The following is a 21,670-nucleotide window of genomic DNA, read 5'->3' on the forward strand; positions in this document are numbered from 1 at the left end:
TGGGCCCCGCGGGTCTCTGACAGCAATCTGGCTGGGCTGCTGGGTGGGGAGTCGTTGCTTTTAGCCTTCCAGGGCCCGCTGAGTCCTTGCCATGCATCCCCCACTTTCCAGCTTCCAGAATTGTATGGCTGCTTCCTCCCCTCATTCTCTCTGTCCTTAGGAGATTTGAACCTTTTTTCTTTGAGATGGAGTCTTGCTTTGTCACCCAGGCTGGAGTGCAGTGGCCCGATCTCAGCTCACTGCAGCCTCCCCCTCCTGTGTTCAAGCAATTCTCTGCCTCAGCCTCCCGAGTAGCTGGGATTACAGGCGCATGCCACCATGCCTGGCTAATTTTTGTATTTTTGGTAGAGACAGGGTTTTGCCATGTTAGTCAGGCTGGTCTCGAACTCCTGGCCTCAGGTGATCCGGTCTGCCTCGGCTTCCCAAAGTGCTGGGATTACAGGCGCGAGCCACTGCGCCCGCCCGGTTTTTCTTTGTTTAACCCATTCCCTCTCATGGTAGTGGTGCTTGAGAAGGGAGTGAAAGAGTAATTGTGTGCTCATTATCATCACCGCCCAGAAGCTTCTGGCTTCTTCAGTGCCCTGCAGGTGACTCTTGCACATACCCAGCGCTGAGCACCATGGTGCAGCTCATCCCCTTCACCTCCACGGTTCTGGTGTCACAGTCTTCAGAGTATAGCCACTATTTTCCTCTAAGCCTCTGAACATCTTTGAGTGGTATTTAGGTGCTGGTGGGGCTGCCTGTTACACTGTAAGTTGTTCCGTCAGCACAACTATGCTGCCTGCAAATGAAGGTATGAAACCTCCCCAAACTGCTGTCTAATGGTGTGGGATGGAACCAGCTCCCTTTGAGGGAAACTAAATTGTTTTTTGCCACTTCCTTTAATTTTTTCCATGTTGCCTTTTTTTTCCTATACCTCCATTTAAACATCTATTGTTTTTGAGCTCTCTTCTTCAAAACTTGCTTCTAGGAACTATTACCCCTCTTCACCATACTGAACTCTAAGTCTTTTCTCTCATTCTGGAAGGCCATGATACCTAGAAGTAGACCACAGGGTTCTAACGGGGTGCCCTGGGTCCTGCAGCAGTCCCCTCATCATGCTTTAACAACTTATGACCCAGTAGTTTAAACAACGACCTAGGGAAGCTTGTCCCAGCCTGCCCTGCGTGTGCCCCCAGTAAAACCATGAGCGGCAGGAAGGGGAGCCCCTTGCGATGCTTGCCGTGACCCTAGAGGAGCAGAGCCCAGAGATCATCTTTAGGGACCTCTCCCTCTGGGCTGCACTCATCCAGAAGGTGCTTCCCAGAGCCTGTCTGTTGAGTCAGCCACAGAGCAGAGCGATGAGCTATCAGAGACCAGGGTGTGTGCCACCGGGTCCAGCTTCTGCTCTTCTTGTCTCACAGCAATGTTTGAGTCCTGGTGCTAGCCATGGCGCAGTCATTGGGCTGGTATCAGTGACAAGGTCTGGAGGGTAGGACAGGAAGAGTGGCCAGTTGGCTCCACCAGCCCCTGCTCAGGAAGGACAGAATGTGACAGGCACCCAGGAAACCTGCTTCTGAGCGTTTTCTTTAGCACACCCCCTACAATTAGCAGATGCAGCTTCTTGCTGGATTCTGAGGTCACACCTCAGACCAGATGCAGAGGCCCAGCAGTAACTGGAGTCAGTGCAGAAGGACCCACCAGGGAGAGGGAGAGGCCTCTGACAGGCCAGAAGAGAGCAGCAGTGGAGCCTGTTTCTGTCCAGAGCCCAGCGTCTGGAGCCCTGCTCTGCTGAGCCAGAAGTTTCCAAATGTTTTTTAGCAGTGGGACCCATTCTTCAAATTAAAAAAAAATTTTTTTAAGTTAGGCTCTTGTTCCGTCACCCAGGCTGGAGTGCAGTGACACAATCTCAGTTCACTGTAACCTCGACCTCCTGGGCTCAAGTGATCCTCTTACCTCATCCTCCTGAGTACCTGGGACTACAGGTGTGTGTACAAAATACAAAAAACACTCCCAGCTGTCCAGCCTTAAATAAAATCTTGTACATAAGCCAGATGTGTTCAACAAGTAACAGCAAAACTGGTCCCATGAAACTGCCCCTTCCACAGGGGCCCTGAGGCACCTCTGCAAGGCCAGGGCCCCACAGGCGCTGCTGGAAAACTGCTGGTCTTCAGGCCAGTGAGGACAGAAAGAGAGCTCAACACAGCAGGCCCCGGGCAGCCATACCCACCTCGTACTGGGGTCAGAGTCTCGAGGAGCCTCAGAGATCATGGTCCCCGGCTCCTCCAGCTAAGGACACAGACCACGAAGAGGAGGCCCTCCTAGTGTGTCAGCCCTGGCCCTGAGAATTTACCTTTAATTTAATTCTAGACCTATTAACATGGGTATCGGGTTTTTAAGCCCATCTGAAATTGGGAAGAATAGACCAGAAGCAGGAAGAGGGTCTGCTACAGGGAAAAAAGAACTAGAAAGACCAAACAGAAGTCAGAAAGTACAGCTACCATGGGGCCATGTGACAAATAGCCCAACCAACCCACACGCCCCAGCGGCCCCTGAGGCTGCACGGATAGACGGACAGACACACAGCAGCACCATGAATCCTTGAGGGAAAGTAAAGCTCAGCATGTGTCAGCCTTTACGGGGATTCAAGGTTAAAACGGAGGGAGAGAGACTTGGAGGGAAAAGAAAAGGCAGTGTGGAAAGCACAAATGGCCGCCTGGATAACCGTGGTTTGTTTGGGTTAGAATTATTTCCAGAGGCGTCTTTCCTGGGGGATTTGTGCTGCCGCTTCAAAAACCCTCGGTCCACCCTGGTATTCCTGAAACATTCCTGCTGAATTTCTTCCAAGTTCTGATAAGTCCATGCCAAAATGGTCTGTCTAGATACATGTTTCCTTTGGCTGTGAAATCTTCAGCATGTTTTTGTTTTTCAGCCTGGGTTTACCACATTCTGACTGAGGAACATGTGTGAGTGTGTGTGTGCGTGCGCACACGTGTGTTGATAAAAGCTATGATAAAAGCTCAGCTACAAGAAGTTTGAAGAACTGTGATCTGAGCCCCAGACATTTGTGTTTTCTTTTTCTTTTCTTTTCTTTTTTTTGAGATGGAGTCTCGCTCTCTCCCCCAGGCTGGAGTGCAGTGGCGCGATCTGGGCTCACTGCAAGCTCCGCCTCCCGGGTTCACGCCATTCTCCTGCCTCAGCCTCCCGAGTAGCTGGGACTACAGGCGCCCGCCACCACACGCAGCTAATTTTTTTGTATTTTTAGTAGAGATGGGGTTTCAACGTGTTAGCCAGGATGGTCTCGATCTCCTGACCTCGTGATCTGCCCGCCTCGGCCTCCCAAAGTGCTGCGATTACAGGCGTGAGCCACTGCACCCGACCTCTTTTTATTTTTTTTTGAGACAGAGCCTTGCTCTGTTGCCTAGGCTGGAGTGCAATGGTGCGATCTCAGCTCACTACAACCTCCGCCTCCTGGGTTCAAGCGATTCTCCTGCCTGAGCCTCCTGAGTAGCTGGGACTACAGGCGCCCACCACCACGCCTGGCTAATTTTTGTATTTTTAGTAGAGATGGGGTTTCATCATGTTGGCCAAGCTGGTCTCAAACTCCTGACCTCAGGTGATCCGCCCGCCTCGGCCTCCACAGCGTTGGGATTACAGGCGTGAGCCACCAGTCCCGGCCATTTACATTTATTGAGTGGTGACTTTGAAAACCCACAGCACTTGGCGCTCCAAGGGTGGTGAGAATGGAAAGCACCATGTTTTCCCTCCGAGCCCACCCAGCCTAGAAAGAGTGGGTGTGGAGGTGCAGTGCCTGGTGCAGATGATTCTGGCAGCCCCACATAGGGTGGTTAGGCATGGGGCTAGATCCCTGGAGCAGCCTAGCCCCTGAATGAATAGATATAAAAGACCTACTGTGCACCAGGCTCCAGGTGTGGCACTAGATGAGGCAAGCACAGTTCTGCCCTCATGGAACTTGCAGTCTGGTAAAAACAGAAAGTGGACTGGAGTGAAAATCGCTGGGTGAGTGGGGCTGGGACGACTTCTGGATTGTACACAGTTCCTCTAGCAAAGGTGGCAGTGTGTGTCCTCAGCACGAGGCAGCAGAGGTGCTGGCTACAGTCTTCCCAGTGTCTGCAGGTAACCAACTCGCTTCTCCTAGGAATGCAGGGGCTTACGCTAATCTCAGGGTGGTGGTCACACGGAGTTCTTCTTGGGGAGTAGACGGGATGAGCACATTGGAGTCAGAATTCACAAGTACTGAATAGTGACCCAAAAACAAGGTTGCCTTGATCCCAGGAAACAACGTGTCATGTGTGTAGGTCACATTGTCTCAATGAGGCAGTGCTGTCACTGCGCCTGACTGCTGAAAGGAATCCCTGCACCTGAGAACAGCCACTCAGGGCCCCTGAGCAGGGGGCTGCCCACAGCATCAGCACCCTGTATTGAAGTCGTCCATGAAAACTTTGCTTCTTAACTTGAATTTTATGACTAGTCAGGTCTCAATACATTCTGTCAAGAGAGTCTCTCGACACTGGAAAGGAGAAATGGTTTATCCTGTAATGTTGGCAGCTTGGAGTAAAGAAAACACAGCCTGGGCCAGGTGCGGTGGCTCACGCCTATAATCCCAGCACTTTAGGAGGGCGAGGCGGGCGGATCATGAGGTCAAGAGTTCATGACCAGCCTGGCCCACATGGTGAAACCCCATCTCTACTAAGAATACAAAAGTTAGCCGGGCGTGGTGGCATGTGCCTTTAATCTCAGCTACTCAAGAGGCTGAGGCAGGAGAATGGCATGAACCCGGGAGGCAGGAGGTTACAGTAAACCGAGATCACACCACTGCACTCCAGCCTGGGCGACAGAGCAAGACTCCGTCTCAGGGGTTAAAAAAAAAAGAAAGAAAACACAGCCTTAGGTGTTCATAATAATCAGGAATGATCCTGGAGCTGTTGCCTTTTGAGGACATAGGATAGCAGCTTGTCTCTTCCCGCATGAGGTCTTGCTTAAGGGAAACTTTACAGCCCTGAGCAGCCCCTTTGGTCAGTAAGTATCCAAGAGTTATAATTAAATAATTTGGGCACTCCCAGAAAGGAAGCGTGGCTCCCTCCCCATCACCACCCTGCAAACCATCTTTAAAGGACACTTAGGCCAGGTGTGGTGGCTCACACCTGTAATCCCAGCATTTTGGGAAGCCGAGGCAGGAGGATCAGTTAAGCCCAGGAGTTTGAGACCAGCCTGGGCAACATAGTGAGACCCCATCTCTACCAAAAAAAAAAAATTAATTAGCCAGGTGTGGTAGCATTCACCTATAGTCCCAGCTATTCAGGAAGATAAGGTGGGAGGATCACTTGAGCCCCAAGAGGTCGAGGCTGCAGTGACCTGTGATCGCACCGCTGCACTCCAGCTTGGGCAGCACAGCAAGACCCTGCCCCAAAAACAAAAAGCAAACCTTCTTGCAGGAGCTGGATTTTGAACTTAAAAACAAAAAAACAAGCACACACCATTTGCCTGCTGTGCACACACACACATACTTCCTCCCTCCCTCCCTATCTCCTCTCTCTTTCAGCTCACCAAACTTTGTGTATTTTTTTTAGCATTTCCAAAGCATTTTAACTCTCAAATTCCTTATTTATTCCATCTTACAAGTTGCATCCTTCATTTCTTTTTTTTTTTTTTCGAGACGGAGTTTCACTCTGTCACCCAGGCCAGAGTGCAGTGGCGCGATCTCCACTCACTGCAAGCTCTGCCTCCCAGGTTCACACCATTCTCCTGCCTCAGCCTCCCGAGTAGCTGGGACTAAAGGCGTGTGCCACCATGCCTGGCTAATTTTTGTATTTTTTCAGTAAAGACGGGGTTTCACCATATTGGCCAGGCTGGTCTTGAACTTCTGACCTCGTGATCCGCCTGCCTCGGGCCTCCCAAAGTGCTGGGATTACAGGTGTGAGCCACCACGCCCAGCCTCTTTTGCATTTTTATGAAGTTTTGAATATGAATAAGCCAAAATTTTAGACCACCTACTACTTCTTTTTTGTTTTTTTAGTAGAGATTAGGTCTCAGCTCCTGGGCTTAGGCAATTCTCCTGCCTCAGCCTCCTATAGTGCTGGGATTACAGGTGTAAGCCACTGTGCCTGGCCTACTTTTTTTGTTTGTTTGTTTGTTTGTTTTTTGTTTTGTTTTGTTTTTGTTTATTTTTTTTGAGACGGAGTCTCGCTCTGTCCCCGAGGCTGGAGTGCAGTGGCGCAATCTGGGCTCACTGCAAGCTCCGCCTCCCAGGTTCACACCATTCTCCTGCCTCAGCCTTCCAAGTAGCTGGGACTACAGGCGCCCACCACCATGCCCGGCTAATTTTTTGTATTTTTAGTAGAGACGGGGTTTCACCGTGTTAGCCAGGATGGTCTCAATCTCCTGACCTCGTGATCCGCCCACCTCGGCCTCCCAAACTGCTGTGATTACAGGCATGAGCCACCGCGCCCGGCCTGTTTGTTTGTTTTTTTTTTTTTTGATATGGAGTTTCACTCTTGTTGCCAAGGCTGGAGTGCAATGGCGCGATCTCGGCTCACCACGACCTCTGCCTCCCGGGTTCAAGCGATTCTCCTGCCTCAGCCTCCTGAGTAGCTGGGATTACAGGCATGAGCCACCACACCTGGCTAATTTTGTATTTTTTTTAGTAGAGACGGGGTTTCTCCATCTTGGTCAGGCTTGTCTTGAACTCCGGACCTCAGGTGATAGGCCTGCCTCAGCCTCCCAAAGGGCTGGGATTACAGGCGTGAGCCACCACGCCCAGCCTCTTTTGCATTTTTATGAAGTTTTTAATGTGAATAAGCCAAAATTTTAGATCACCTACTACTTTTTTTTTGTTTTTTTAGTAGAAATTAGATCTCGAGCTACTGGGCTCAGGCAATTCTCCTGCCTCCGTCTCTCATAGAGCTGGGATTATAGGTGTAAGCCACTGTGCTCGGCCTGCTTTTTTTTTTTTAATTGAATTTTTTTTTGTTTTTTTGATACATAGTTTCACTCTTGTTGCCCAGGCTGGAGCTCAATGGCGCAATCTTGTCTCACCACAACCTCTGCCTCCTGGGTTCAAGCAATTCTTCTGCCTCAGCCTCCTGAGTAGCTGGGATTACAGGCGCCCGCCACCACGTCCGGCTAATTTTGTACTTTTTTTTAGTAGAGACGAGGTTTCTCCATATTGGTCAGGCTGGTCTCAAACTCCCAACCTCAGGTGGTCCGCCTGCCTCAGCCTCCCGAAGTGCTGGGATTACAGGCATGAGCCACTGTGCCCGGCCTAATTGAAATTTTTATTGAGATAATGGTCACTGCACTTGTATTTATAAGAAATCCTGAGTACCCTTTACCCAGTTCACCGCAATGGTAACTGCAAAACTGTAGTACACTGTCACAACCAAGGCTTGTCTACTTTTTCTTTTTTTCTAAATTGTGATAAAATACACATGAGATTGACTGCTAGTGACAGTACATTTGCAATGTTGTGCAACCATTGTCACTATATAGTTCCAGAACATTCTTTTTTTTTTTTTCTTTTTTGAGATGGAGTTTTGCTCTTGTTGCCCAGGCTGGAATGCAGTGGCACAATCTGGGCTCACTGCAACCTCCGCCTCCCAGGTTCAAGTGATTCTCCTGCCTCAGCCTCCCGAGACACTAGGACTACAGGCATGCGCCACCATGCCCGGCTAATTTTGTATTTTTAGTACAGATGGAGTTTCACCATGTTGGCCAGGCTGGTCTCAAACTCCTAACCTCAAGTGATCTGCCCACCTCGGCCTCCCAAAGTGCTGGGATTACAGGCATGAGCCACCGTGCCCAACTTAGTTCCAGAACATTCTTATCCCTCAAGAAAGCCCCTACCAATGCGAAGCCACTCCCCATTCCTCCTCCCTCCTCCTCTCTCCCAGCCTGTAGCAGCTGCTCACCTGATTTCTACCTGGGATTTTCCTCTTCTGGATGTTTCATAGAAATGGAATCCTGGCTGGGCGCAGTGGCTCACACCTGTAATCCCAGTACTTTGGGAGGCTGAGGTGGGTGGGTCACAAGGTCAGGAGTTCAAAACCAGCCTGGCCAAAATGGTGAAACCCTGTCTCTATCCCAGTACTTTGGGAGGCCAAGGCGGGTGGATCACAAGGTCAGGAGTTCAAGACCAGCCTGGCCAAGATGGTGAAACCTTGTCTCTACTAAAAATACAAAAATTAGCCGGGCATGGTGGCAGGCCCCTGTAATCCCAGCTACTCGGGAGGCTGAGGCAGGAGAATCACTTGAACCTGAGAGGCAGTGGTTGCAGTGAGCCAACATCACACCATTACACTCCAGCCCGGGCGACAAGAGCAAAACTGTGTCAAAAAAAAAAAAAAAAGGAATCCTACAGTGTGTGGCCCTGAGTCATACGTGCTCTCTCTGACAGCCCCTGAGTGTGTCTGGGTTTTGTCTGTTTAAATGAGGGTTTATTCAGCCCCAGACTTCTGGTACAAACCAGGGGACAGCTAGCTGCTCTTGCACTCAGCACAGCTAACAAACCAGCAGTGCCAGGCTCAGCCGGGAGTTCTTTTGCCTCCAAAGAAAGGCTCGAGAAGAATCTACACTAACTTTAGTGGAGGCACTTACATCAGTGCCTCCACTAAAAATAAAGCAAAAACAAGCAAATCCAGGTGACAGTTACAAAAAAAAAAATACAGTGAGTTTATAAAATAAATACAGCAAAGGTGTGTTGAGACCGCCAGTGAATCAGGTCACTGTGATGAAAGCCGCGCAGCAGGTCTGAGTGTTAACCCCACGCGGCACCTTCCTTGCTCACTGTGAGCAAACAGTGGAATTCCCTGCTCCCAAGATCCTGTGCTGCTTCCCACTGGCACCACTCTCAGACCATAAGAAATCGGTTTGCTCCAGAGGAAGATGATGAAGTCATTTGCTTTGAGGTCCAGTGATTATCATTGTTTCTGACCTAATAGAAAATCATCCCTCACTGATGCCCAGCCCTGCTGGTCTCGAAGCCCCTCACAGGCATCATGTCATGACACCCAGGGTGTGCCCAGAGCCCCAGCAGGCAGGACTGCCAGGCAGGGCTAGGACCAGGCCTCTCTGTTACTAACCTAGAGAGCAGTCAGCAAAGCAACCCCCGAGTTTGCCAGCTTTTCAAGCGTTGGTTTTTTTGTCTGTTGAAACCTCGGTGTATTTTAGCAGAGGCGCCTTCCCGAGTCACCCGACATCTGTGGCTCGGGGTCATGATTGCTGCGACCACCCGGGGTGCTGAGCTCCGCCCCGGCCTGGCGTCTGCTCTGAAAAGGTCCGGACTCAGGCAGAGCAGACACCCCAGGGCCACTTTGCCAGTCCTTCAGCAGGCGCCATGGGCTCCTCCTCCAAAGCCTGTTCCATCGGCCTCTTAGGGCCTGCCTGTACCACCAGCCCCTGGCTTATTGCACCAGCATCCGGAACGGGGTTCTTGTTCTACCTGCCCTTCCCTGCAGCTTGTCCTCACTGCAGCCAGAAGAGTCCTCAGACGACATGCGCTAGTTCACATCTCTCCTCTTTTTTTTGTTTTTTTGGGTTTTTTTTTTTGAGACAGAGTCTCACTCTTATTGCCCAGGCTAGAGTGCAATGGCACGATCTCAGCTCTCTGCAACCTCTGCCTCCTGGGTTCAAGTGATTCTCCTGTCTCAGCCTCCCAAGTTGCTGGAATTACAGGCGCATGCCACCATGCCTGATTAATTTTGTACTTTTAGTAGAGATGGGGTTTCATCATATTGGTCAGGCTGGTCTCAAACTCCTGACCTCAGATGATCCGCACGCCTGGGCCTCCCAAAGTGCTGGGATTACAGGTGTGAGCCACCACGCTCAGCCCACATCTCTCCTCTTTTTTTACTTTTATTTTGTTTATTATTACAGAGGGTCTTGCTCTGTTGCCCAAGCTAGAGTGCAATGGCACGAATATGGCTTACTGCAGCCTCAAACTCCTGTGCTCAAGTAATCCTCCTGCCTGAGATTCCTAAGTAGCTGGGACTATAGGCACATGCCACCATGCCCAGATAATTTTTTAAATTTTGGTAGAGACAAGGTCTTGCTGTTGCCCAGGCTCGTCTCAAACTCCTTGGCTCAAGCAGTCCTCCCTCCTTGGTCTTCCAAAGTGCTGGCATTACAGGTGTGAGACACCATGCCCAGCCCTTTCCTCTTTTCACACCCTTCTGGCAGCTTCCCACGTCACTCAGAATGAAATCATACTTCTTCCCTCAGCCTGAAGCCTGCCATCAGCCCTAGCAGCCACTCTGGCCTCACCACTGGGCTGCAGCCTCCCAGCCTCCTTGCTGCAACCCTGAGCTACCCTCAGTTCTACACTTGCTGGGGCTGCTGGGTACCTTCCCTAGGTGTTGGCAGGATCACTGCCCCTCCACTCCGGGCAGAGTCAGGGTGTCCCTCTGGCCCTTCTCTCTGTTACGCAGTATGGCATTGGTTTGTCCGGGTTGTGCCCCACCCTCCCCAGTAGGATGGCAGCTCTGGGTGGGCAGAAACAAGTGTTTTGTTTGCAGTTGAGGTTTCCCCAAAACCCAGCATGTGTGGGTGCTCATTTGTCGAACGAATGATCACATGCCTCCAATTAGAGGTGTCCAGGAGACAGCTGGTGCGAGGCCTTGGGCCACATGAGCCCTGCCAGTGGTAGGGGTGGTATGGTGTACCATGGAACCCAGTCTGGGAAATACTGGGTAAAGGCATGAGGCAAGATGATAAACCTGGAAAGATGTGTCCAGAGTGACTTCCTCTTCCTCTTTTAAAGAGCATTTACTGGTGTCCCCATGTGCTTTTCGTCAGACTGTGCTCTCCCACCCTCTGAGACCTGGCCTCCATCCCTACCCCTTCCTGAAGCCCTCCTGGGCTGTCTGCAGGCTGGCCTCCCACCTAGAGTGAGGGCCCTGCCAGGGAGTGCCAGTCCTCCTTTCGGAGAGAAGCCACTATGCCATGAGCTTCCGTCGTGTAAAGTCAGACCCAGACAGCCCAGGCCCTGGTGTCAGGAGTGTGGCAGCAGCCAGGGCCGGGGCTCTCCTTCTCCTTCTTGGGCCAGCCACTGGTCACACAGGTGCACTCAAATTGGGAAGCTCTGTCATGCTGTGCACTTAGGATTTGTGTAGTTTTCAAATGTATATTTTCCTCCAGTAATACAAAATAGAGTTTCTTTTTATTGGATAAAAGTGGGTGAGGGGCTGGGGACGCAGAATGTTTCTGAGGGAAGCAGGTGGCCAGGGTCCATCCTCCATGCACCTCCTCAGCATCGGGCTGGGCTGGAGCTGGGCAGACGTGGCCTCCTCCTGCAGGGAGCTCCCAGGCAGCACAGGGGCCCTTCCCAGAGGCCTGGCAGGCAGCGTGAGTGGGGTTGTGAAGGGTGGGCAGCAGCGTGCCAGGTGAGCAACGCGTGAGGGGGCATGTGTGTCCGGAAGGGACGACTGGCAAGGCCAGGGTGAGGCTGGGCCCCGCTTGCTCTTCCCACCATGTTCTGTTCTAGCGGCTTCTAGTAAAGGCTGTTAATGGGCGGAGGCTCACGTCAGGGGGCAGAGCCCGGAAGCGAGAGAGCCAAGGGAGACAGGGAAGTTTTATGTTCCAGAGACGTTGCGAGGTGATGGAGAGAAGAGGAAAGGGATGCGGGGTAGCCGTCCTCTGCCCGCTCACGAGCACTTCTCCGCCTGCCACCGTGCTGCTTCCAGCACCCATCTTTCTCTATCTGGAGACCCCTCAGAGACTCCACTTTGGTCCTTGCTGTTCTTGCCCTTCTCCTGAAGCACAGTCGTCTCCTCCTCTCTCCATCATTCCCGTTGTCCTTGACTTACTATTCAAAAGCTAGCTGCTTCAAACCACAGCGCGTCTCAGCTCTGGGCCAGGACTACGGGCAGTGTGTGGGGGAGTCCTGGCTCTGCTCCACCACGTCGGGGCCCTGGCCAGTGGGCTGAATGGCGAGGCCTGGGCCGCTTTTCTGTCTCCTCCACGCGGCCTTCTGAGTAGGGAAGGCGGGAGCCTGGCGGGAGCCTCTCCTCCACACAGCCTGGTGGCCTCAGCCTCGGCCTCAGCTAGCAGGCCTCTCCCCTCCCTTCCCTGGAGCCCCTGCATCCCCTGGAATGGGGGCTTAGCCTAGAGCAGCGCTTCCCCAAATCTGCACCTCTGAACCCCAGGTCCATGGAATGGAAATGGATGTGATGTATGGAAAGGGGGTTCCATAGCCAAACAAGTTAAGCTAAGCTCAGAGGGAAGGTGGTGAATAGAAATCCCAAACATCTGATCCCAGCACAGCCAGCGGTGGGGACCTGCCTGAGTGCGCTCCAGGTGGTCCCTGGGACTCGGTCCTGGCACCCCTGCCCTCCTGGATTGCATCCCACAGCCCTGCTGGCCGCCCCGCCCCAGCCTCCCTGCTGTGACAGGGGCAGGGGCTGCGGTGACCCTGCAGCACAGGCGCGGCTCCCTCGGATCTCACCGGTGCATCTGGGGTTCTGCGTGGAAAGTGGCTCGGGCTTCCAGTGCCGCTCTGCTTTAAGCTGGGACCGCTGTCCAGGGTGGTGCCCAGCCTTCTGACATCTGCCATCCAACCCTTCCCTCTCTCCCCTCAGCGGCCCTGTGTCCTCCGGGCATCAACCCTAATGCCACCTCCTCACCTGACCACCCACTGCCAGTTGCTCATTTTATTTCCTGGTGGTGCCTCCCATATCTGAACCTAGCCTGGTGCTTACGTCCAATTGCCTGCTCTGGTGCTAAGAGCCCCATCCAGCCCACTCACGAAGGCTTCCAGAGCCTGTGCCTGTAACTTGGGCGAATGTGTGGAGTGAGCGACCAAAGGGCTGAGGGAGCAGCGAAGGGAGCCCCTCGCTAGGACTCTAGGACTCTGTTCTCTCTGTGTCTCTTAAAATAGCTCACTCGTGGCTGGGCGCAGTGGCTCACACCTGTAATCCCAGCACCTTGGGAAGCCGAGGCAGGCAGATCGCTGGAGGTCAGGAGTTCTAGATCAGCCTGGCCAACATGGTGAAACCCCGTGTCTACTAAAAATACAAAAATTAGCTGGGCTTGGAGGTGGGCACCCGTAATCCCAGCTACTTGGGAGGCTGAGGCAGGAGAATCCCTTGAAACCGGAAGGAGAGGTTGCAGTGAGCCAAGATCACGCCACTGCACTCCAGACACAGTGAGACTCAAAAAAAAACTAGCTCGGCCGGGTGCGGTGGCTCACGCCTGTAATCCCAGCACTTTTGGGAGGCCGAGGTGGGCAGATCACCTGAGGTCAGGAGTTCGAGAGCAGCCTCAACATGGAGAAACCCCGTCACTACTAAAAATACAAAATTAGCCTGGCGTGGTGGTGCATGCCTGTAATCTCAGCTACTCGGGAGGCTGAGGCAGGAGAATTGCTTGAACCTGGGAGGCGGAGGTTGCGGTGAGCCAAGATCACACCATTGCACTCCAGCCTGGGTAACAAGAGCGAAACTCCGTCTCAAAAAAAAAAAACAAAAAAAAAACTAAACTAGCTCATTCACCTCACTGGCAGGCTGAGACCTGCAGTCACTCCAGCGGCACCCTGAGTGAGCTCACACAAGAGAGAACTTTGGCCAGGCACGGTGGCTCACGCCTGTAATCTCAGCACTTTGGGAGGCCAAGGGGAATGGCTCACTTGAACCCAGGAGTTCAAGACCAGCCTGGGCAACATGGTGAAACCCACTGTCTACAACAAAATACAGAAATTAGCCTGGTGTGGTTGTGGTGGTGTGCACCTGTAGTCCCAGATTCTTGGGAAGCTGAGGTGGGAGGATCACTTGAGCCAGGGAGATGGAGGTTGCAGTGAGCCGGGATTGTGCCAGGGCACTCCAGCCTGGGTGACAGAGCGAGACCCTGTCTTAAAAAAATTTTTTTAAAAGAGAACTTTCTGACAGCCAGAATCAGGTGGGGGCAGGAGGGAGGGGGTGGCCCTGTGCCTGTCAGTGTTTTAGCTGTGGAGCTGCAACCAAGTCTGGATGTGTTTGGGATTTCTATTCACCACCTTCCCTCTGAGCTTAGCTTAACTTGTTTGGCTATGGAACCCCCTTTCTATACATCACACCTATTTCCATTCCATGGACCTGGGATTCAGAGGCGCAGATTTGGGGAAGCACTGTTCTAGGCTAAGCCCCCATTCCAGGGGGATGCAGGGACTCCAGGGAAGGGAGGGGAGAGGCCTGTGATCACTCTGCAAAGCAGGGCTGGGTGGGGAGGGCGGGCGGCTGGGGAAGAAGCCTGCCATGTCTGGGAAGACCGGTTGGTCCTTAGAGGACCTAGCAGCAGCAAAGGCAAACACTGGCTCAGGCGGTGGTGACTGGTAGTGATGTGCCAACAAGAGCGGCCACCGCCCCGTCCTCCTTGCTGCTCTGTCTCTCCATCCTCCATGTCCTGATCCACTGGGACTGGCCCTGGGGCTGAGGTGTGAGACTTGGTGCCCATGGGAGGCATTTCATACATGTGTTCATCAGCCCACAGTTAGGGGCCCCTGCCCAGAGCAGCCGGCGGGTGAGGATGCGGGCAGCCTGGAGAGGGCACCTCGATCGGGGAGGTGCAGGTGGAGGGAGGTCCCACTGCCTGACGGCCCTGAGAGTGGCCCCGGCAAGTGTGTGACACGGGCACTATGACAGGAGCACTGTGCGGCCAGAGTGTGGCACAGGGCATCCAGTGTGATTGTATTCACGGCAGCCCTGAGCACAAAGCAAGGAGCAGGAGATGTGTGGCGGCAGCGAGGGATCTGCCAGTTTCCACTGGGTGGCCCACTCGGTCCCATGGAGGCCGACCAGGAGGGCAGGGACCCAAGACCACAGATGTAGCAGGGAAGACTGTGGGTTCCAGAAAAGCAGGCAGTGCCAGGCAGTGGGGGACAGCCAGCCCCTCGGGGCTCGGGTCACCCACCAGCACTGCTGGTGACCAGAGGCCCAGATCCTCCAGACAGTGCTGTGCTCTCGGGCACGGAGGCCTGGTTCAACTGAGGGGTGGGCAGCCCTGAGGCAAACTGGAGTTGCCGGTGGACAGCAAACAGGACACTGGAGGGACTTCCTCCTGTCCTGTGAAGAGCAGACAAAGGACTGGAGATGCTGAGCATGGACAGAGGCTGCCCAAGGACCAGGGCAGGGCGGCAGTCTTGTGCCGCGGCCTGGTCAACGCAGATGTTGCCTGCCCGGCAGCACATTCAGGAGGACAGCTGTGCCTAGAGGAGAGGGGCCTCAGCTGAGCCAGGATGGTGAGAGCAGCACAGGCAGGTGGCGGGGGCTCCTGGGCTGGCGTTTTTGTTTCTCACAGTGCCCACCATGGTCCTTCACAGCCAGGTCCGCCGCACCTCTCGTCTCATTCCTCCACTCTCTGTTCACCTGGGCCATCCCTGCCCTTCTTGGCCGCCTGCTGGAGTCCATGCTGGTATCTGCTGGGCTGTCCCTCAGTCTGGCCCACCTGACATTCTGGAGACAAGTGACCATCTCCCCCGTGAGACTGGCACCAGGGGCAGGACGTGGCCTCTCTGCCTCCTGCGGGGCCCACACTGGCTGCTGCATGCTGCCACTAACATGTCCCCAGTTCCGGAAGTCTCCTGTCCTTTCTCTTGTCACCCAACTCCTGCCTTCCCTGAAAGTCCCTTCCCGCTTCCAGCCCGCCGGGGTCAGCTTGGTCAGCGTCCATTCCAGCCCCAACGACCAGATGCTGTGGGTGCTTGACAGCAGGTGGAACGTGCACGTGCGGACCGGGATCACCGAGGAGATGCCTGTGGGGACCGCCTGGGAGCATGTGCCAGGTAGGAGCCTGCAGACAGGGCCTGTGGTGCCGGCCAGCCGGGGCTACCATCACTGGGGGCTGCTGGGCGCTCCCTCCAGGCCGCTGTCTGTGAGGCAGCCTTTGTGCTGGGGCTGTGCTGTCGCCGCTGCTTCCTGGGCCAGGGGACAAGCCTCCCGTCATGTTCCTTGTTAGGGGAACCCAGGCCGTCCTGCTGGTGCTTTTGTGGGAGGGCAGTTTGCACACTGCCCAGGCCCTTCTGTCCTTTGACTTCTGGCTTTCGGTGGCTTTGCTGGCCCTGCCAACTGGGCGTCCTTTCCCTCGGCTCCTGCCCCAAGCCCAGTCCATCATGGGCACTCCGTCCCCGCAGGGACCCTGGTGGAGGTGTGCAGCGTCACAAGAGTGGGCTCGGGAAGCAGCGGCCCATCCCGTCCATGGCAGGGGCTCAGGAGGGACCCTGTCTGCCCACAGGGTTGCAGGCCTGCCAGCTGGCGCTGAGCACCAGGACCGTGTGGGCCCGCTGTCCAAACGGAGACCTCGCCCGGCGGTACGGCGTCACAGACAAGAACCCCGCCGGGGACTACTGGAAGAAACTTCCCGGCAGCGTGTCGTGTTTCACAGGCAGGTGCCTGGGGCCAGTGGGCTTAAGGCCCCTTGGGGTTCCCAGGGCTCCTGTGGACCATGTCGGGGGGCTCTCAAAGAAGCCGACCCCACTGGGCTCCAATCTCTCAAAGCAAGAACTGAGGGCAAGCCAGGAGTGTGTTCCAGGGAGGGAAGGGGCTGGACACCTGGGCTCTGCCAGAGTCTCCTGGGCAAGGACAAGGTGCTGTTGACATCCACTTCCAGCTGAGGGTACGAAGTTCACATGGAGATGGTGGCTTGTCCAGTGTCCCCCACCTAGAATGTGGCAAGCCCAGACCTGTGCCCAAGCTCCCAGCTCCATCTGTGGCCACCCCACAGGCTGTGTGATTGACAAGTATGTGATTGGCTCTTGTCCCTGCAGTGACTGCGTCAGATGAGCTGTGGGCTGTGGGCCCGCCCGGCTACCTCCTCCAACGGCTGACGAAGACGTTCAGCCACTCGCACGGCACCCAGAAGAGCAGCCAGGCCGCCATGCCCCACCCTGAGGACCTGGAGGACGAGTGGGAGGTCATCTGAAGGAGCCCTGGCAGAGTCACGCGGAGGGGCCCGGCGTCTGTGGTGGGCACAGTGGCTTCGGAGTCACTCCCTGGTGGACGTGCTGCCTCAACACTTGTCCAGACACCTCTGGCCAGGTTGGACCCGCACACTTACTTTCATCTATGTTGGTTTCTGTCTCGTTCCAGAACCCACAGCCTCCACCCGTGGCTGGCGTGATTGCTGCAGCAGTGGCGCCTCCTAGCTCAGGACAGTGGCGACCGCCCGGCTGCATGCACTCCGATTACCCACGTGCTGCCGTCCTGGTCTCATCCACAGATAGCTCCAGCTTTTGTTGGTGGGAGTGGTCTCCGGAGGCCTCCCAGAACCAAGGGTAGCCGGGCAGCTGGTTTGGCCCAGGGCCTCCTTCCACATTAGTAGCCCCAGGGCCAGATGGAGCCAAAGGTCAGCTCTCTGCAGCGCGGGATGTGCTCGGTGATGGCTTTGTCCCATCATAGGGGGGTGTCCCCCCAGAGACAAAGCTGCAGAGCACATTCCACGCCAGACGCTCTGGCCAGCAAGCCGAGGCCGGGCTTGAGAGGAGAGCACTGGCCATGCCAGGAGAGAACCCACGCACATGCACACCACAACACACCTCACCTCACCACACCACAGTACACCTCACCACAGCACAGCACACCGCACTGCACCATACCTCACCACACCTCACCACACCACAGCACACCTCACCACACAACACACCCCACACCTCACCACACCACAGCACAGCACACCTCACCACACCACACCGCACCGCACCTCACCTCACCACACCGCACCACACAATACACCACACCCCACACCGCATTGCACCTCACCACACCACACCGCACCGCACCACACAACACACCACACCCCACACCGCACCGCACCGCACCGCACCGTACCGTACCTCGCCACATCTCACCACACCACACCACACCTCACTGCCCACACACGGCGCAGGCTGCCCGCCTCCTGGAGAGCACACTTCAGCTGAAACAGTAAAGCCTGATGGGTGCAAATGGAACCTGGATGTGTGCACGTGTGTCCCAGGTAGGGACGGCACAGGAGGGTGCATGGGGCGTGGGGGAGCTGAGCAAGGGTCGCTCCCTTAGAAATGTCTTTGGAATGGTATTTAACTAATGCTGCTGGCGGACATCCTAAAACCAGATGCATCCTCAGAGGACGAGTCTACTAATTATTGCCTTTTTTGTTGTATTACAAATCTGCATAAAATACCTCATTTCAAATCAAATCTTACAAATTTAGAAGAGATATGTGTTTTCCGAAAACAGTGGAAGGCCTTTGTTCCTTCCCGGGTTTGTCCTGAGCCTGCACTGTCCTCGCCTGCAGCCTCAGAGGGGCAGGCATCCCCGCACAGACTTGACTGGCAGGGCGGTCACGGGACCTGTGGGCTGGCTCTGAGTGGCAGCCCATGCCTTCTGCAGGGTATGGGTTGACACTCGACAGGTTGAAACCAGTGCCTCTATGGACGGCTGCTGTGGCCCCTTCAGACAATGGGCAGTGCCCACCCCGCCCACTGGCATCTGCGTGTGAGGGCTAGGCCGCCCTGCCACACATCCCGCCCCCTCCCGGAGGCAGCTTCAGGACAGGACACCAGGCTGGCTGCTTTTTTTAGCCTGCCTCTGGCCCAGGCCCAGGCCTTGGTGTCAGGGAGCCCCCAGGCCGCAGGTGGAGGGTGATAAAATATGTTCTCTGACAGGACCCAGCCAGCCACATAGGTGGAGGTTTTCCATGTCCAAATGAGGTCAAGATGCCGAAATCCCAGATCTGACTTCACACTTCCCTTTTCTAGAACCTTTTGTAAAAGTTGGTGGCAGTAGAGGCAGCCCCAGGCCGGGCTGCATCTCTCTGTGTCTGTTGTGCCTTGCCCGGCGCCTCACGGATGGCAAAGCTCTCCTCACCCATGGGACTGTAGTGCAATTAAACCCGCGTCTAGGTGATGCTTTTAAACTTGTAGCTTCATGCTTTGTACAGTTTTCTTTCTGGTTTTAATTTTTAGTTGTGCTTTGAGTCAGTGCAATAAACTAGACTTTTTCCAAACCTGGCCGAGTGTGGTGCCTGAGCTGTGAGAAGTGCCCTCAGCTGACACTCACGAGGGCAGTGCAAGGGAGAACCTGCCAGCCCAGCCCCACCACAGGGAGAGTGCGTCAGCAGACCTGTCTTGGCCTGGCTGGTGTTGAAATACACACTGGTTTGCCCAAGTGGCTGTTATGGGGGAATGGCCACTCCAGAGCTGGCTGCACCCCATGGTAGCCTCTGAGGAGGACACTGTGGGGTGAGGTCCAGGGCTGCCTCCTCATGGAGCTGTGTGTGAGCAGGCGTTGGAGGGGTTCGAGCCCCTGGTTCTGTATCTTCAGCCAGCAAACGAAACCATATCGCAGAAGTGCCCTGCTGGAAACCAGCACACGCAAAAGATGACGCCCAGCACAGCAGCAGGACAGACACACCATGTGCCAGGAAATGACCTCAGCAAGAAACCTCAGGCCGTGTGAAGAGCGGCAAAGCTTTCCAGAAGGCATAAAAGGAAACTTTAATAAAGGAAGATATGTTCCACATTCCTGGATGGAGGACTACACACATTATGGAAAGACCTCATTCTTTCCAAAGGAATTTATAGGTGTAGCTTGATTTCAGTTCAAATCCCCACTGGGATTGTTTTGTTGGGGCAGGCAGGGAGGAATAATGTTAGTACCCACAAATGCCCATGACTGTGCCCAATGTGCTTCTCACCAGAGCCCTGCAAGGTGAAGTCTCATTAGCCCCTTGAGACTCAGAGAGGTTAGGTAACTTGCTCAAGGTCACACAGCACTGGGACTGGAAGCCAGCTCTGTAGAACTGCAGACCTGTGCTGTTTGATGCCTCCTCACTGTCCCGTCACTCCTGGGAAGAAGAAACGGGTGAGAACTGCTAAGTGATGACAGGTGGAGCCCCAGCAGGGGCCACTCTATTGAATGGCATGGCCCAGACCCTCGGAGGGCCAGGCAGCAGCCTAGCAAGGCCCACAGGGAGGGAGCAGAATGGAGAGGGTATCTCAGATGCACTTAAGGAGCGGCGGGGGCGGGGCATGGGGGGTGTCACAACTAATGTGGCCACTGCTTCATTCTCTGGGCAAAATAATATTAAATGGATTAAAGAATCTAAAACCAGTGGGAAAACTGTCTGATTTCTGGATGGCAAAGGCTTTCTAAACTCAAAAGTGATAGGACAAGCTACAGAGGAAAATAAGTACATAGATTTGATTTCTCCAAAATATAGAAATGCTGCTGGGCACAGTGATGTGCAGTTATAGTCCCAGCTACTTGGGAGGCCAAGGCAGGAGGATTACTTGAGCCCAGGAGTTTGAGGCTGCAATGAACTATGATCACACCACTGCACTCCAGCCTCGGCGACAGAGCAAGACCTTGTTTCTCAAAAATAAATAAATAGAAGGAAATAAATGTAAAAATGCTGCAAATTAAAAACCTCAAAGAAGGGAAATAATTGCAACAAATGGGAATTGATGTTGAATATTTACCTTAAAAACTTATACAACAATAAGAGGAGTGCGCCCTTCAGCAGCATGTATACAAAAATTGCAACGATACAGAGATTAGCATGGCCCCTGCACAAGGATGACTCGCAAATTCATAAAGCTTTCCATAAATATATTTATTAAAAACCAATAGGAGGAGCACTTCGAGTCGAGTGTAAGGGCCCTTCACAAAAGCAGAAGGAACACTGGCCCAAACCCCCAGCACCCCAGAAGCAGAGGTGAGATGGGAGCAGCTTGGGAGCCGCCCATTGGTGCTGCCCTACTGGGGAAGCCGGTCCGTACGTAGGCTTTGCATCTCGCCACCTCCACTTCTGTCCTCAAGAACAAGTCCTAGGTCAAGGGAAACAGCACAGCCTGTTTATAATTAGGAAACACTTAAAACAGCCTGGCATTTGGGAACAGCCATGTTAACGTGAGCAAATTCCTCTCATGAAATAGCCTGCAGCTATTAAGAAGCACGTGTGTGCAGGAAGCGGAGGCGCAGGACCTCACCGCGCCAGCGTGAAGTTCCCGGGCATGGTCATGAAAGCGTGGTTCTGTAAGAAATCAGAGGGAGAGAGGGAGAGAAGGGGGAGGGAGACAACCCAAACGTTGGAGGGTATTTGTTGTAAACTTCAAACTTTTGGCAGGTTTGAAATTTTTCATAACTCCGGGGAGGAGCAAGAGGGGTGAAAAGAAACAAGTTCTCTACTTGTGATCAGCAGCTGGTCATAGTGGTTGCCTGGAGTATATGCCTTTTTGTATCCTTTGAATTTCCAGCCATGTAAATGTATTATTTATTCCAAAAATAAATCAGATTTACATTTTAAAAATTCAGTTGTCTCTAACTACTCTTTGTTATCAAGGCTGGTTGAGTCAAATATCACAAAGTAGACACCAATGACTTCTTAAAAATCGTATTTACAAAGTACAATGGGGGAAATGCTTATACTACAGTAAGGTTAAAAAAATACTAAATTGTGTAACTGATCTGGTTTCATATATATATAAATATGCACAGAAAAAAATGTAATATATATCTTCACAGAAAAAACCTGAAAGAAACATATGCCAGAATGCTAGCAGTGCTTGTATGCGTGCAGATGACGCAGTCAGTCAGCGCCTTTACTTGTATGTGAGCGCTTAGGGGCCCTGTCTCCGGGGACCACGTGGGGCGGTGGGGCGCTTGAGACAGTGTTTCCCTGCATCGTGGCCGGACCTCTCTACTCAATCCCCAGTGTTCTACAGTGAGCA

General features: G+C 53.7%; 1 protein-coding gene and 1 non-coding gene across 4 annotated transcripts in view; both read left to right on the forward strand.

The window, feature by feature from the left end:
• The window catches only part of TECPR2 (tectonin beta-propeller repeat containing 2), a 136,566-nt gene extending 115,312 nt beyond the window's left edge, over positions 1-21,254 (forward strand). For 2 of the 3 annotated variants that reach the window (XM_055098037.2, XM_034938193.3), the window contains 3 exons: positions 15,604-15,745; positions 16,195-16,344; positions 16,727-18,949. In XM_055098037.2, coding sequence (XP_054954012.1) covers positions 15,604-15,745; positions 16,195-16,344; positions 16,727-16,881 — 447 coding nt within the window. In that variant the 3' untranslated portion in view covers positions 16,882-18,949. Of the gene's footprint in view, positions 1-15,603; positions 15,746-16,194; positions 16,345-16,726; positions 18,950-19,262 lie in introns of those variants that run through there. The other variant, XR_008620989.3, reaches the window with a different exon arrangement.
• LOC112437160 (U6 spliceosomal RNA) lies at positions 20,448-20,551 on the forward strand. Its single transcript, XR_003025808.1, has one exon. It is a non-coding gene; the product is annotated as a U6 spliceosomal RNA (small nuclear RNA).
• Positions 21,255-21,670: the final 416 nt, after the last annotated feature.

This window comes from Pan paniscus, chromosome 15 (genome assembly GCF_029289425.2).
Source record: "Pan paniscus chromosome 15, NHGRI_mPanPan1-v2.0_pri, whole genome shotgun sequence".
NCBI lineage: Eukaryota > Metazoa > Chordata > Mammalia > Primates > Hominidae > Pan > Pan paniscus.